Source organism: Hypanus sabinus, chromosome 2, assembly GCF_030144855.1.
Source record: "Hypanus sabinus isolate sHypSab1 chromosome 2, sHypSab1.hap1, whole genome shotgun sequence".
Classification (NCBI taxonomy): domain Eukaryota; kingdom Metazoa; phylum Chordata; class Chondrichthyes; order Myliobatiformes; family Dasyatidae; genus Hypanus; species Hypanus sabinus.
The window spans coordinates 45,104,144-45,117,665 of record NC_082707.1 but is presented as its reverse complement, the minus strand read 5'-3'; the positions used below and the strand labels follow the sequence as shown (position 1 = coordinate 45,117,665).

At 40.1% G+C, this 13,522-nt stretch overlaps 1 protein-coding gene across 2 annotated transcripts in view; it reads left to right on the top strand.

Moving 5' to 3' along the window:
- The window catches only part of LOC132378414 (UDP-GlcNAc:betaGal beta-1,3-N-acetylglucosaminyltransferase 7-like), a 40,201-nt gene extending 27,253 nt beyond the window's left edge, over positions 1-12,948 (top strand). For both annotated transcript variants that reach the window (XM_059945316.1, XM_059945323.1), the window contains exon 2: positions 7,428-12,948. In XM_059945316.1, coding sequence (XP_059801299.1) covers positions 7,428-8,633 — 1,206 coding nt within the window. In that variant the 3' untranslated portion in view covers positions 8,634-12,948. The remainder of the gene's footprint in view (positions 1-7,427) is intronic.
- Positions 12,949-13,522: the final 574 nt, after the last annotated feature.

Here is a 13,522-nt window from a genome sequence, read left to right as displayed (position 1 = left end):
AGAATGAGAATGGAACGTGGAATTAAAATGTGTGGCCATTGGGTGATCCTGCTTTCTCTGGCGGACCGAGCGTAGGTGTTCAGCGAAACAGTCTCCCAGTTTGCGTCGGGTCTCACCAATATATAAAAGGCCACACCGGGAGCACCGGCCGCAGTATACCACACCAGCCGACTCACAGGTGAAGTGTCGCCTCACCTGGAAGGACTGTCTGGGGCCCTGAATGGTGGTGAGGGAGGAAGTGTAAGGGCAGGTGTAGCACTTGTTCCGCTTACAAGGATAAGTGCCAGGAGGGAGATTGGTGGGAAGGGATGGGGGGGGGGGGGGGAACGAGTGGACAAGGGAGTCGCGTAGGGAGCAATCCCTGCGGAAAGCAGAAAGGGGGGGAGGGGAAAATGTGCTTGGTAGTGGGATCCCGTTGGAGATGGCGGAAGTTACGGAGAATTATACGTTGGACCTGGAGGTTGGTGGGGTGGTAGGTGAGGACAAGGGGAACCCTATCCCGAGTGGGGTGGCAGGCGGATGGGGTGAGGGCACATGTGCGGGAAATGGGAGAGATGCGTTTGAGAGCAGAGTTGATGGTGGAAGAAGGAAAGCCTCTTTGTTTAAAAAAGGAAGACATCTCCTTTGTCCTGGAATGAAAAGCCTCATCCTGAGAGCAGATGCGGCGGAGACAGAGGAATTGTGAGAAGGGGATAGAATTTTTGCAAGAGACAGGGTGGGAAGAGGAATAGTCCAGGTAGCTGTGAGAGTCTGTAGACTTATAGTAGATTTCAGTAGATAAGCCGTCTCCAGAGATGGAGAGAGAAAGATCAAGAAAGGGGAGGGAGGTGACGGAAATGGACCAGGTAAATTTGAGGGCAGGGTGAAAGTCGATGAGCTCAGCATGCCTGCAGGAGGCAGCGCCAATGCAGTCGTCGATGTAGCGAAGGAAAAGAGGGGCATGGATACCCGTATAGACTTGGAACATGGACTGTTCCACAAAGCCAACAAAAATGCAGGCATAACTGGGACCAATACAGGTGCCCATGGCTACACCCTTGGTTTGGAGGAAGTGGGAGGAGCCAAAGGAGAAATTATTGAGAGTAAGAACTAATTCTGCTAGATGGAGGAGAGTGGTGGTAGAGGGGAATTGGTTAGGTCTGGAATCCAAAAAGAAGCAAAGAGCTTCGAGACCATCTCGGTGGGGGATGGAGGTATATAGGGTTCCAAACTCAGGTTGGAGGAACAACACCTTATATACTGGCTGGGTAGCCTCCAACCTGATGGCATGAACATTGACTTCTCTAACTTCCGTTGATGCCCCTCCTCCCCTTCTTACCACATCCCTGATATATTTAGTTGTTTGCCTGTTCTCCATCTCCCTATGGTGCTTCCCCCCCCCCCACACTTTCTTTCCCTCGAGGCCTCCTGTCCCATGATCCTTTCCCTTCTCCAGCTTGGTATCACTTTCACCAATCACCTTTCCATCTCTTAGCTTCATCCCACCCCCTCCGGCCTTCTTCTATCATTTTGCATTTCCCCCTCCCCCCACTACTTTCAAATCTCTTACTATCTTTCCTTTCAGTTAGTCCTGACGAAGGGTCTCGGCCCGAAACATCGACAGCACTTCTCCCCATAGATGCTGCCTGGCCTGCTGCGTTCCACCAGCATTTTGTGTGTGTTATTGTTTGAATTTCCAGCATCTGCAGATCTTCTCATGTTTGCAACATGGGTGAGTTGTTAATTGGCTTTGTTTTATCCTGGAAGATGGACTTCCACACCAGATGGGAAAACAAGCAGGTTCCATGCAGCTTGATACTCATTGACTGCATTGTAAATCTGAGCAGCAAGGAACTGCTGCAAGGTCTGTTTAAATTTACTTTTTACAGTTTGCTTAAAGAGAATAACTATTGTTGGAATATCTAACACTGATGATTTCAGGTGCAGCAACGGCCATTGCCTTGTCTCTGTGGGATTTCTAGCACATCACCTTAAAATTCCTGTCAGTTGTTATTTGAGCTGTCCTGTTAATGTTACAGTGACATTTCTTCATGTTTGGGTCAAAACACTCTCTTTCCCTCTCTCCATGGACATGCAAATTCCAGCCTTTTGGATATTCCTGCAGATCCAATATGAATGACTGAATTGAATCTATCTCCGCTCCATTCCAGGCTCTGAATACTCACTGCGTGAAACTTTTGGTTCTATTTCCAGTCTCTTTCTTTCTGGAGCTCCCTTTCTTCTTGGGCTTTCTGTCACTGATAGGAGTTACTCTGTATTTACCCTGACTGGGGCCTTCCAGCAGTTCTATCTCATCACCTTGCAACCCCCTCTGTTCCAAGGAAAACAACTACAAATTTCTCCATCCTATCTACTAAACTGCCTGAAGACCCTGAAACATCCTTGATAAATGTCTGCTGCACCTGCATTCCACTTGTGATTGAACCAGGATTTTATTAAGACCATAAGACAAAGGAGCAGAAGTTGGCCATTCAGCCCATCGAGCTCATCATACCACTATAACTCTTGTATTCAATGCCTCTGTTTGGAAAGAATAGAATCCCACAAGCTATTTCAACCTTCACCAGTTTCAATTAGCTATGCACACAAAACCAAGGTCTGTTCTTGCATCCTTTTTAGAATTACATTGTCTAGTTTGCATTGTTTCTTCTCATGTGTCCAATTAACAAACAGAACATTTTGTACTTCAATACAAAACATTAGTTTTAATTTGCTGCCTATTCCAGGCACCTGTTTCTATCTTGTTGCAACCTACTGCCATCCTTTTCCATGTTAAATACACTTCCTGGTCTTATCATCAAAACATTTGGAAATTACACCCCATGTAACCAAGTCCAAGTCATCAACAAAGAAGGTCAGTGCTCCTGGGGGAGCTTCATTGTTCATTTACAAGCAAGTGTTTACCACAAATGTTTCAAATTAGCAAATTGAAACAGGAGTAAGCATTGGCCACTCAAGACTATTCCACCATTCAAAAAAGTTATAGTTGGTTTTCTTGTGTTTTCAACTATCTTCCCCATGTACCACGGTAACTTTACCCACTTAGTGCCTTCACAAATTAAAGTTCCGGTTGATTAATTTTTCTTTGTCTTCAATCATGATGGCAAGCCTATAATTTGGCATTTTAGGAAATAATCTTTGGATAGTCATTCATACCATATCAATTACATTTCCCTTACATATCTTCATCAAGATATTGCCCAGTTAGTTGGACATTATTTTCCTTTTGACAAATGAATGCTGGCTTGAGAGGGTGCAGAGCAGATTCAGCAGGATGCTGCTGAGACTAAAAGGCATGTCTTATGAAGATAGAATGAGTGAATCTGCAGATGCTGGAAATAAATTTTAAAAAACACAATATGCTGGCAGAACTCAGCAGGCCAGACAGCATCGATGGGAGGAGTTAATGACGACGTTTTCGGCCTGAAACGTCATCACTACCTCTTCCCACAGATGCTGTCTGGTCTTGTGAAGGTAGGCTGAGTGAGCTAGAGCTTTTCTCTTTGGAATGAATGAGGATGAAAGGTGACTTGAAAGAGCTGTACAAGAGATAGATAGCCAGAAACTTTTTCCCAGGGTAGAAATGACTAATATGTGGGGACATAACTTTAGAGTAATTGGAGAAAAGTATAGATGGGGATGGCAGAGGTAAGTTCTTTACACAGAGTGGGGCTGCAATAAACACTCAATCAGGGATGGTGGTAGAGGCAGATGCATTGGGGCATTTATGAAAATCTTGGGCACACAGTTAATAGAAAAATAGAGAACATTTAAGAGGGAAGGATTAGATTGATATTAGAGTAGGTTAAAAGGTCAGCACAATATTGTGGTTGAAGGGTTTATACTGTGCTTTAATGTTCTATGTTCAAATATCCAGCGTGATAATTCTTCCTTTGCTGAGGAAGTAGTATCTTTCCTTGGTAACAGTTGTTGTAGAGTACTTGGTAAGGAAGCCACTTTCTTAATCAGATTTTCTTCTGGTTTCTGATTGGTGGCAGATTCATGCAGCAGATAACTCAGTCATCCAGATTTGATCTTAACTTTGGGGACCATCTGTGTAAAGTTTGCATGCTCTCACTGGTTTCCAGGATGTGCTGGGAGGTTAATTGTCTGTGGTAGATATTACTCCAAGTAAGTGACAAAAAGGAATCAAAGGGGAATTGATAGAAATGTAAGACGTGGAGAACAGTAATGGGCCAATCTGCCTTTTGGGTCCCAGCAATTGTTCAACATGACTGATCAAGCATTTTGGTATCCTAACAATATGTATTTTATCTCTAGGGCATTAAGAAATGCTTCTACCTTACTGAGTATATTTAAAAGTGTGTCCTTCACTAACTACTATACCAGAGAATTCCACTTGTCTGAATGAAGAAATTTCTGCTGTCTCTTTTCTGAATATTTTATGCTGAACCCAAGGCTGTGACCCTGGGTTCTGGATTCAGAGTATCCTTCCTGTATCTACTCTGTCATAATTATTTACATTAAGTTACATCTCCATTCTGTTATTCACTAAACTTCTCTAAATTAGTAACCTCATTGCATCCTCCTCAAGCTCAACACACCCTCTTAGCTTTGTGTCAATTGCAAACTTAACTGTTAGATTTATTGTTAACTATTACAAATCCTGATGACGGGTCTCAGCCCTAAACATTGACTCTTTATTCCTTTCCATAGATGCTGCCTGACCTGCTGAGTGTTTCCAGCATTTTGTATGTGTTGCTTTGAATTTCTATCATCTGCAGAATCTCTTGTGTTACATTTATCTCCATTGGTTGATACGTGGGGCCTGGGCACTCATCTCTGTGACATCTGGTCACTGTCTGAATCCTGGACAAAGATTGATTTATTTTTGGACAAAGATTCATTTTTTTCCTCTTTTGGCAGGAAAAAGAGGAAGAAATAAGGAGATAAAGAAATAAGGAGAGAGGGAACAGGACTGATGTGATAGTTTCCCAGTGTAGACTTGATGGGGGTGAATGTTGTCAAATGATGCTGTATACATGAGATGTGAGAACTGATAACTGTCCAACTACTCATATGTACATGTCTGCCCAACTACGTACAGCCGTACAAGCAAGCATTTGGGACACAGCTGGGTTGAATTTGTGGGATGCTGTGGGGCCACAGGCACCTTCTGCATGTGGGAGCTGTGTTCACAGCTGCTGTTCTGACTTGCAAACTGCCTGGGTTAAGAAGACAGGATAGGGCCAGAACCTTGCTATAACCTGGGGCAGAACTGCACATGGAGAATATTTTTAGATTTCCTTTTTCTTTTGCGCTCACTTTGATCTAAATTTTTTTGATCCTTCTAGATTTGTTTGTTATCAGCCTGACTCTCACATAAAAACCCTGTGTCTTTTGCCTTTCCATTCTACTCTATTTCACTCTCAGATGGAAATGTTTTAACCATACCCTGTGGAACTTAATCCTGGTTGTTTACAGAGTAAATATCTTTGGGCATTCAGTAACCAAGGGAGTGATCTGAGCTGTAGTGTCTGATTTACTCCAGTCACTGTTTGCTCGGACTGTTAATGTCCATTTGTAATGTAACGCTTCCACCAAAACTATTCATCACTGCTGTCTCAATGCCAACAGTGGGAGTACAGCCCTTTAGTCATTCATAAATATACTGAATAGCTCAGCTCCCAACTCTAATAAAGATATTTAAAGATTAGCTATATATGTCACGTTCAGTTCCGGTGTGCTCTGTAAGGAGTTTATATGTTCTCCCGGTGACTGCATGGGTTTCCTCTGGGTGCTCTGGTTTCCTCCCACAGTCCAAAGACATACTGGTTAGTAGATTAACAGGTCATTGTAAATTGCCCCATTATTAGGTTAGGGTTAATTAGTTGGGCCAGAATGGCCTGTTCCAATCTGTATTGCTGAATAAAATTTAATAGTCTAGATACATAAGAAGGGTAGGGGAAATAAAGACAGCACTCTGAAAGACTAGTCGAGATAAAGACCTCCCATTTTTATCCCCGCTTTCCTTGCCGAGCTTGGATTTCACTTTACCCTGGCCAGATGTTTCAGCTGAATGAGGAGGGAGTGCAGTCACGCCTGGGATATTTTATGCTGTTCTGGTTCCCTTACCACAGGAAGGGCAATTAAGCTAGAGAGGTAGAGAAATATTCAGAAAAGTGTTGCTGGGGCTATAGGGTTTGAGTTATAAGGAGGGAGTGGAGAGGCTGGCACTGATTTTTCTGGGGTGGAACAGGCTGAGGGGTGCTCTTGTAGTGGTTTATAGAATCACAGGGGCAGAGATAGGGCAGATGGGCATGGTTATCTGCCCAGTAGTAAAGTCTAAATCTAGAGGGCATGGGTTTAAGGTGAGGGGGCAGAAATGTAAAGAGGACCTAAGGGACAAGTCTCTCTAGCAAAGGGTGTTGAATATATGGAATAAGCTACCAGAGGAAATTTAGGTGGGTTCATTGATAGGAAAGGTTGAGAAGGATGTAAGCCAAACATGCAAATAGTGCTAGCTCAGGATGGCATTTCTGTTTGACATGGATGAGTTGGGCCCAGGGGTGTGTTTCAGTGTTTATAACTCTATGACACCGATGGGCCTATTTTTCCATTGGAAAAGGCCTTTATCAAACTGATTCTTTTATTTTTAATGGTCCATATGCTTTTCAATAGCAATAATGATCACGTAACCACTTTAAACTGTCGTCCCCAGGATACTTGCCACAGTGTCTTGGCCTATTTCCCAAGAGTAAGTCCATCAATGTTACAATTTAATAAATTATTTATTTTTTACTTACCCTGCACCACGTGCTTCCTTAAACTGCTCAAGGTCCTGTTGATGTAAAGCTGTGCACACATCCTCAGCGAGCAAGTGGAATTGGGCACTAAGGGATGGGCTGCTGACTGCAATGATGTTGCAAATGGGAGACATGTATCAGCATCAACAATCCTGCTGTGAAGCTATCCAACCAGCACTGGCAGTTTTACCCCTGACTGGAATACTGGAATACGAAATAAGACAATTATTCTTGCCCTTGATAGAAACAGTAGCCAAACTGGTGTAAGAGCAGGTGAGGACGTGACCAATGTAGTTATGCTACCAAAACAAGGTTTGTAGATTCAACTGAGAGTTCAAATCCAATGTGAATAATTTGTTATTTTTAAAAATTCATTTGTTTTGTACTTGGGATAAAAAGACATGGATTTGCTGATATTTGTCAGTAAATGTATAAGTAACTAGCTTGACCTTCGGCGTGAAATGTTGATTATTGCCATACATGTACTTGCCTCTTTCAAAAAATTAGAATATTAAGTGGTGTGTGGGTAAAGAAAGGAATCCCTTTATATTTATACAGAATGACTAACTGTTCTGAGATTGTTGATTGAAAGTAGTTATTTAACTGAATTATCTATGTAATCACTGAATTCATGTTTCTGTTTCATCATTGTTAATGAAGATGTACTTTAGGGGGAAGAAACAACTAAAGGTTTGCTTTATCATCTCCTTTGTGCTTGTGGCATTGGCTGTGCTGCAGAAAAACAGCAACACAAACCAGGAGTCACAGAGCGTCTTCCAGAAGTCCAGCTCCCCACGGGGCAGACAGGTTGTCAATTTTTTGAACTTCTTCACGCTGATGGACGACTTCTTGAGTCCAAGTAAAACAGAGACAACTGCCACAGAGACAAAATCAGTAACAAGGAGGGAAACCAAACAATGGGATATAACAGCCATCAACTGTACTCCCAGCAACATCACTCGCACTGAGTGGTTGAATGGCTTGGAACCAAACTTTGAACAGTTCTTACGATACAGACACTGCAGGTATTTTCCAATGATTCTCAATCATCCTGAGAAATGCAGCAGCAACATCTATCTTTTGATCATTGTTAAATCCATCATAACACAGTATGATCGAAGAGAAGTGATCAGGAAAACATGGGGCAAAGAAATGGAGCTGGATGGGAAGCAAATTAAAACATTGTTTCTTTTGGGCACTTCATCCATTGAAAATGAAAGGTTGCATCATCAAAAGCTCTTGGAATATGAAAACATAATTTATAAGGATATTCTACAATGGGACTTTATGGACACTTTCTTCAATCTCACCTTAAAAGAGGTTAATTTTCTCAAATGGTTTTCTACTTACTGTGAGAATGTTGAGTATATATTTAAAGGAGATGATGATGTGTTTGTGAGCACAAAGAATGTTCTTGAGTTTCTTCATGCACCCAACTTTCAGAATCTTTTTGTAGGTGATGTATTGTACAAGGCCAAGCCAATTAGAAAGAAGGAAAATAAATATTACATACCTGAAGGATTATACAATAAAACTTACTATCCACCGTATGTAGGAGGTGGTGGATTTTTGATGGCTGGTTCACTGGCAAGGAGATTACGTAAAGTGTCAGAAAGTTTAGAGCTGTACCCAATTGATGATGTTTTCTTGGGGATGTGCCTAGAACTGTTGGGAATAACTCCTATACATCACTGTGGCTTTAAGACCTTTGGACTTGTGAAGAACAAAAACAGTAAGATGAATAAAGAGCCTTGCTTTTACAAAAGCATGTTGGTGGTGCACAAACTTCTGCCAACAGAGCTTCTAGAAATGTGGAAATTAGTTCATAGCAGCATTAGTTGTTCGAAGAAAATGAAATTACTGTAGGTATGTCATCAAAGCCATTCTGGAGTTGGGTGTAACTTGTAATGTGAAAGCAAAATCTTGTGATATTCGATAAAGAAGAATGTACATTTAACTTATTTTTCCATCAACAATCTCAATTTTTAATCTTTTTTCACCTGAATCTTTGACTTGTTATATAGAATTTAAATGGTTCCAAGTGGATTTGTATTTATGTATTATTCATTGCCTAAAAATGGAATGATAGAAAATATAACATTTTCATGAAAATATGTAGAGCTATAATTTTTGAGAACTTAATTTCACAATAATGAAAAAAACAATTAGAGTATATCTGAATATTGGCAGCACACCCCTGTTTCTATGATTACTGCTCAGATCTCTTTGATCATGTTAAATGTGGATACCATTGTAGTTGGAGTAGTGATTGTGATTATAAAACAAAACATTTTTCTCAACAAAGCTACTCTCTGCAGAGGCTCTATGCAAGTTTCCCTCTCAGCTTTAAATCTATTCTTCATACATTAGAGGGAATGAAATTCTGTAATAATTCATTTTTGACCTTGTATTTTTAATACCCCACACACCATTTGTGTTTCGTCTCCTAAAACACTTATGTAGAAAACAGTTTCTTCTGTAACACAAGCATGAATCGAGTTTGATTGGACCTTTAAAGTGTGTACCTACACGATGGCATGAGCTGAGTTTCTCTAAAGAAGTTCTCTTCATAAAAGTCATTACAATTTAGGTCAGTGGGTACTTGGTGCAAATCTGTCTCTGGAACCTTGAAAAGGATTAATACACAAATCCTGGGGTTGTGGGGTGGCGGTGAAGCTTATTTTCTTAGCAAAGTGGTTTCAAATGGAAATTAATCATCTCCATGGTACCAGACTTGTCAGTCAAACTCAGTTCTTCTTAAGCTGGGTGGATTGGCTTGATTTGGAGTGGCAGCCCTTCCTGACCATGTACCTAGAATATGAAATAGGATTCTTGCCCTTGGCTGAATGTTAGTGGACTTCTTTCGTGACACATACCAGCTCAGCAAACCTTTTTTAGAATTCTAAGCCAATGCCTGTTAAGTTAATGTGTAAAATATTATGTTAGATGTTCATTTGACTCAATATCTTAAGATGTTGCTTTCTGAAGTGGATTTCCCAAATACTGTTATAGTTTGATTCAGAAAAGCAGCAGTAACATTGTGACTTGGCCCATAATCTAGAAATATCAATGGGAGTTCCACTACAAATTTTTTAAAGAAAGTTCTAGGAAATATTTGGAATCAGCAGAGAGCAGTGATAACATGTAGACCCTAGTTTAAGAGATATTTGGTAGGAAGTTATGACCACTGAGTGAAATGTCCATGATTAGTTCATGTTTGGGAAAAGAAAAATTATGTTGCACCTCATTGGGGCATCATGTACTAACTCTCAAGCATCTGCAGTGATCAATAGTTTAAGGAAATAATTTGGGCAGTATTATTTCTTTCAACCCTTAAGACATTTTAATTTAAGACTAACATATTTCTGAAATTGTTATTAATACATTCATTTATTATAGTTTGTACATTTCCTGCCTTTGAAATCAATGGGAGAATATCCCCTGTCTCTCACTGAACATGGTACAGATTTCTGTTGTGAGTGTAGGCCACTAAAGTAGCATATCAACCAAACTTCCTTGCTCATGTGGAACTCCATAAAGAGTCAGATGATGAAGTGCAACCTAGAGCCCAGTGTTAAAGTAATTGTCAGTTTCTAGTTTTCTGTTTTTGTTTCTGTGTGCTGTGGGAATCCTGAAGCTGCTGTTAATCCTAACTAAGTCTCGAATATATTTTGCAATAGGATCAAAATATAGCAGATTGATTTAATTGCAAATTTTGCGATAGTGGGAGAACTTCATCCCTTATTAATCACTTGTTATTTTAAAACTGTTTTCAAGTTTATACATTAATTCATTAAACCTTTTATGCAATTGAATGAACTGTGATTTCCCCAAGAACCCAACAAAATTATGCTGTCCATTTCAAGCCACTGAGAAATTTCTTGCCTCCCCTTCCTCAGAACCCAATAAGTGACCTACTTCTTACTTTTATTTCCAGTGGTTACTGATGTGGTGTATTGTCAATAATTTCTAGAAAGCTTCTGTGCACCAGATCCATTGCATTTCCCATCCAGAACCATCATTTTCTCAAAGAATTTGGTCCAGTTTATTGATCTTCAGTTCCAGTATCGGAGAGGTCACTGCTGTAGGGCAGATTCTATATTGCAATATCTTCCTTGATTGTTGAGTCTACAATCTACTGCAAGAGCTGTGGGGGGTGGGGGGAGTAGTGCTTCATGTATGGAATCACTGAAAAAAAATGTTAACTCGAGTTTTGAGAAAGTTCATAATTTGTTGAGCTCTGAAATTAAAACTCATTGGAAAATTTTGTAAATGGGAATGTCTGATTCTGAAGTATAGCAGGACAATTATGTTTCAATTCGTGCATGGAACTGTTTCATTAACTTAAAAATGGTTACTGGCAAAGTTTGCATGTGAAGTACTTTGCCGTGCAGCTGTGAAAACAATGATGTACTCTGTTTACCTCAAAATTATTGGTAGGTTGACAAATGTTATAAGTGCCAAGCAACTCCTTGGGCTCCATGTCAGGATCCCTGCCCAGATCTTAAACTGTACAGAATGAAAGTGAATATTAGCAGACTTTTTGAAGTTTTGAAAGGATAGCCAGCAACAGAAGGCAAATAGGTCCAATGAAGGATGAGATCACAACAGTGAGTGATATTATTGGCTCAGTAGCCCAAAATATGGAATCACTTTGGGTGCAGATAAGAAACAGTGTAAGAGGTTTCCATAGGACCAGTGCATTGGCCCCCGTAGTGTGGCAATGCAGTAGATCAGATTGTAAACCAAGAAATAATGGGGTTCTGTAGTAGTTTGGTATTTTAATCAACATTTTGAATGGACAAATTGTATTAGCAAAGTTACTTCACCAGGTGAGTGTGGAGGTGGGGACTGGTTAACCAACAGAAAACACAGTCCATATAAATTGGTAATTTTTGGATTGACAGGGTACCCCAGGGATCAGTGCTGGGTCCTCAACTATTAATAATCACTGTTACTGATTTGCATCTCAGGACGAAGTATGCGGTATCCTTTTTGTTAATGGTACAAAGGTAGATGGGTTAACGGGTGTGAGGAGGACACCAAAGCCAGAAAAGGGGCATCAGCAGGTTAAGTGAGTGGGAAAGGTGTGCATATGAAGATGTCTGTTAAATGTTCTTGCCATTTCTGCCTCCACCACCATCTCTAACAGCTCATTCCAGATACCAACTATTCCCTGTGTGAAAAATTACCCCTTGGCTCCCCTTTAAATGTCCTCCCTCTGGACTTACACCTATGCCCACTCGTTTTACACACCCATACCAAGGGAACCAAACTCTGTTTATCCTCCCTGGTGCTTCTCATAATTTGTATTGAGTAAATGAATTGTAGAATCTGGTGGAAGCACAAAGAGAATTAAACAGGATTAGTGTAGAAAGGTGTTTGATGGTTGCTATGGACTTAATGGGCCAAAGAATAAGTTTCCCTGCAGCATGGCCCTTTGACTCTAACATGAGAGGATCTAATTGCAACATCTAAGCTTCTGGAGGATTGATAGGATGACTGTTGAAAGGATATTCCTTTAAGTGCAGTGTTGTAGAAATAGAGGGGCTGGTTTCAGAACAAGGGATTTTCTAGGTTGGATACTGATGAGGATGAATTTCTTCTTTGATGCTTGAGGCTCTTTGGAATTGTCCACCCCGGAGAACTGTGGAGGTGGAGTCACTGAATATATTCAGATGAAGGCTAACAGATACTACAGGATACAAAGGTAGTGGCAGACAGTGGGGAAGTGGTGGTACAGCCAGGGTTGGATCAGCTTTCATCTTACTGAATGACAGAGCATTATGACCAATTTACAGCAAAACCATTTCAGTTATGTATGCCCACAAACCTTAACATCTCTCTCCAGTTCATCCCTTGTGTTTTTATCTGAACTTTATTTCACACATTGGAGGGAGACAAGCAACATTAAAACATTACAAGCAACTAATTTCATGCTTTATTAAATTGCTTTAGCTGAATTATTCTGAGTTGTTTGCTTTGATTTATTTGTCAGTTTTGCTTTGTTCTTGTGCTTAAATTCATTTTTGTAGAACTATTTAAATTCATATAAACAGGAGTAGATGAGACAGGAAATTGTTAATTAGGATAAAGCAATGAATAATCTATTTTTCAGCTATATTTTCAATGGTGGGTTGGTCATAATGCACATTTTTATGTTGATGTTCAAACAAAGCTTTGGAAGATGCAACACATGTCTACTATGAAACCAATTTCAAAGAAATTCTGATTAATTAAAATTTTCCTTCAACTTTATCAAATTTTTTGACCTATTTTTCCCTCACAAATGTAGCCCATATTTAAAGAAGATGATTATGCTTGAGATATGATGCATTGAATTGAAAATGTGTCTGTGTATTCTGATGGGTATTAGCACGATGGTAAGATTGATCCATCAAAATTACCTAGAGTTAACTTTACATTAAAGAACAACAGGTCCACCTCATTTACTAGCCAGCATTCATCTGTATGTAATGTACCAATCTCCCACTAATAAAAGAGGTGATTTACATCAGTAATCTAAGCAATGATCCTTGCATTAAATTACTTAGATTGCACTAATTTGAAACCCAGTGTGGTTAAATGCTTTGCTTGTGGAGATTATTCACAAGGAAACATTTTATTGGTAAATGCACTGATCAAAGATCATTGATTAAAAGCAAATACTTCACTGCTTAATCCTTGGTTACAGTACATCCAAGCAGCTAATACACGGCATAGAATTACAAAATCTAGACACTGAATGGTGTCAC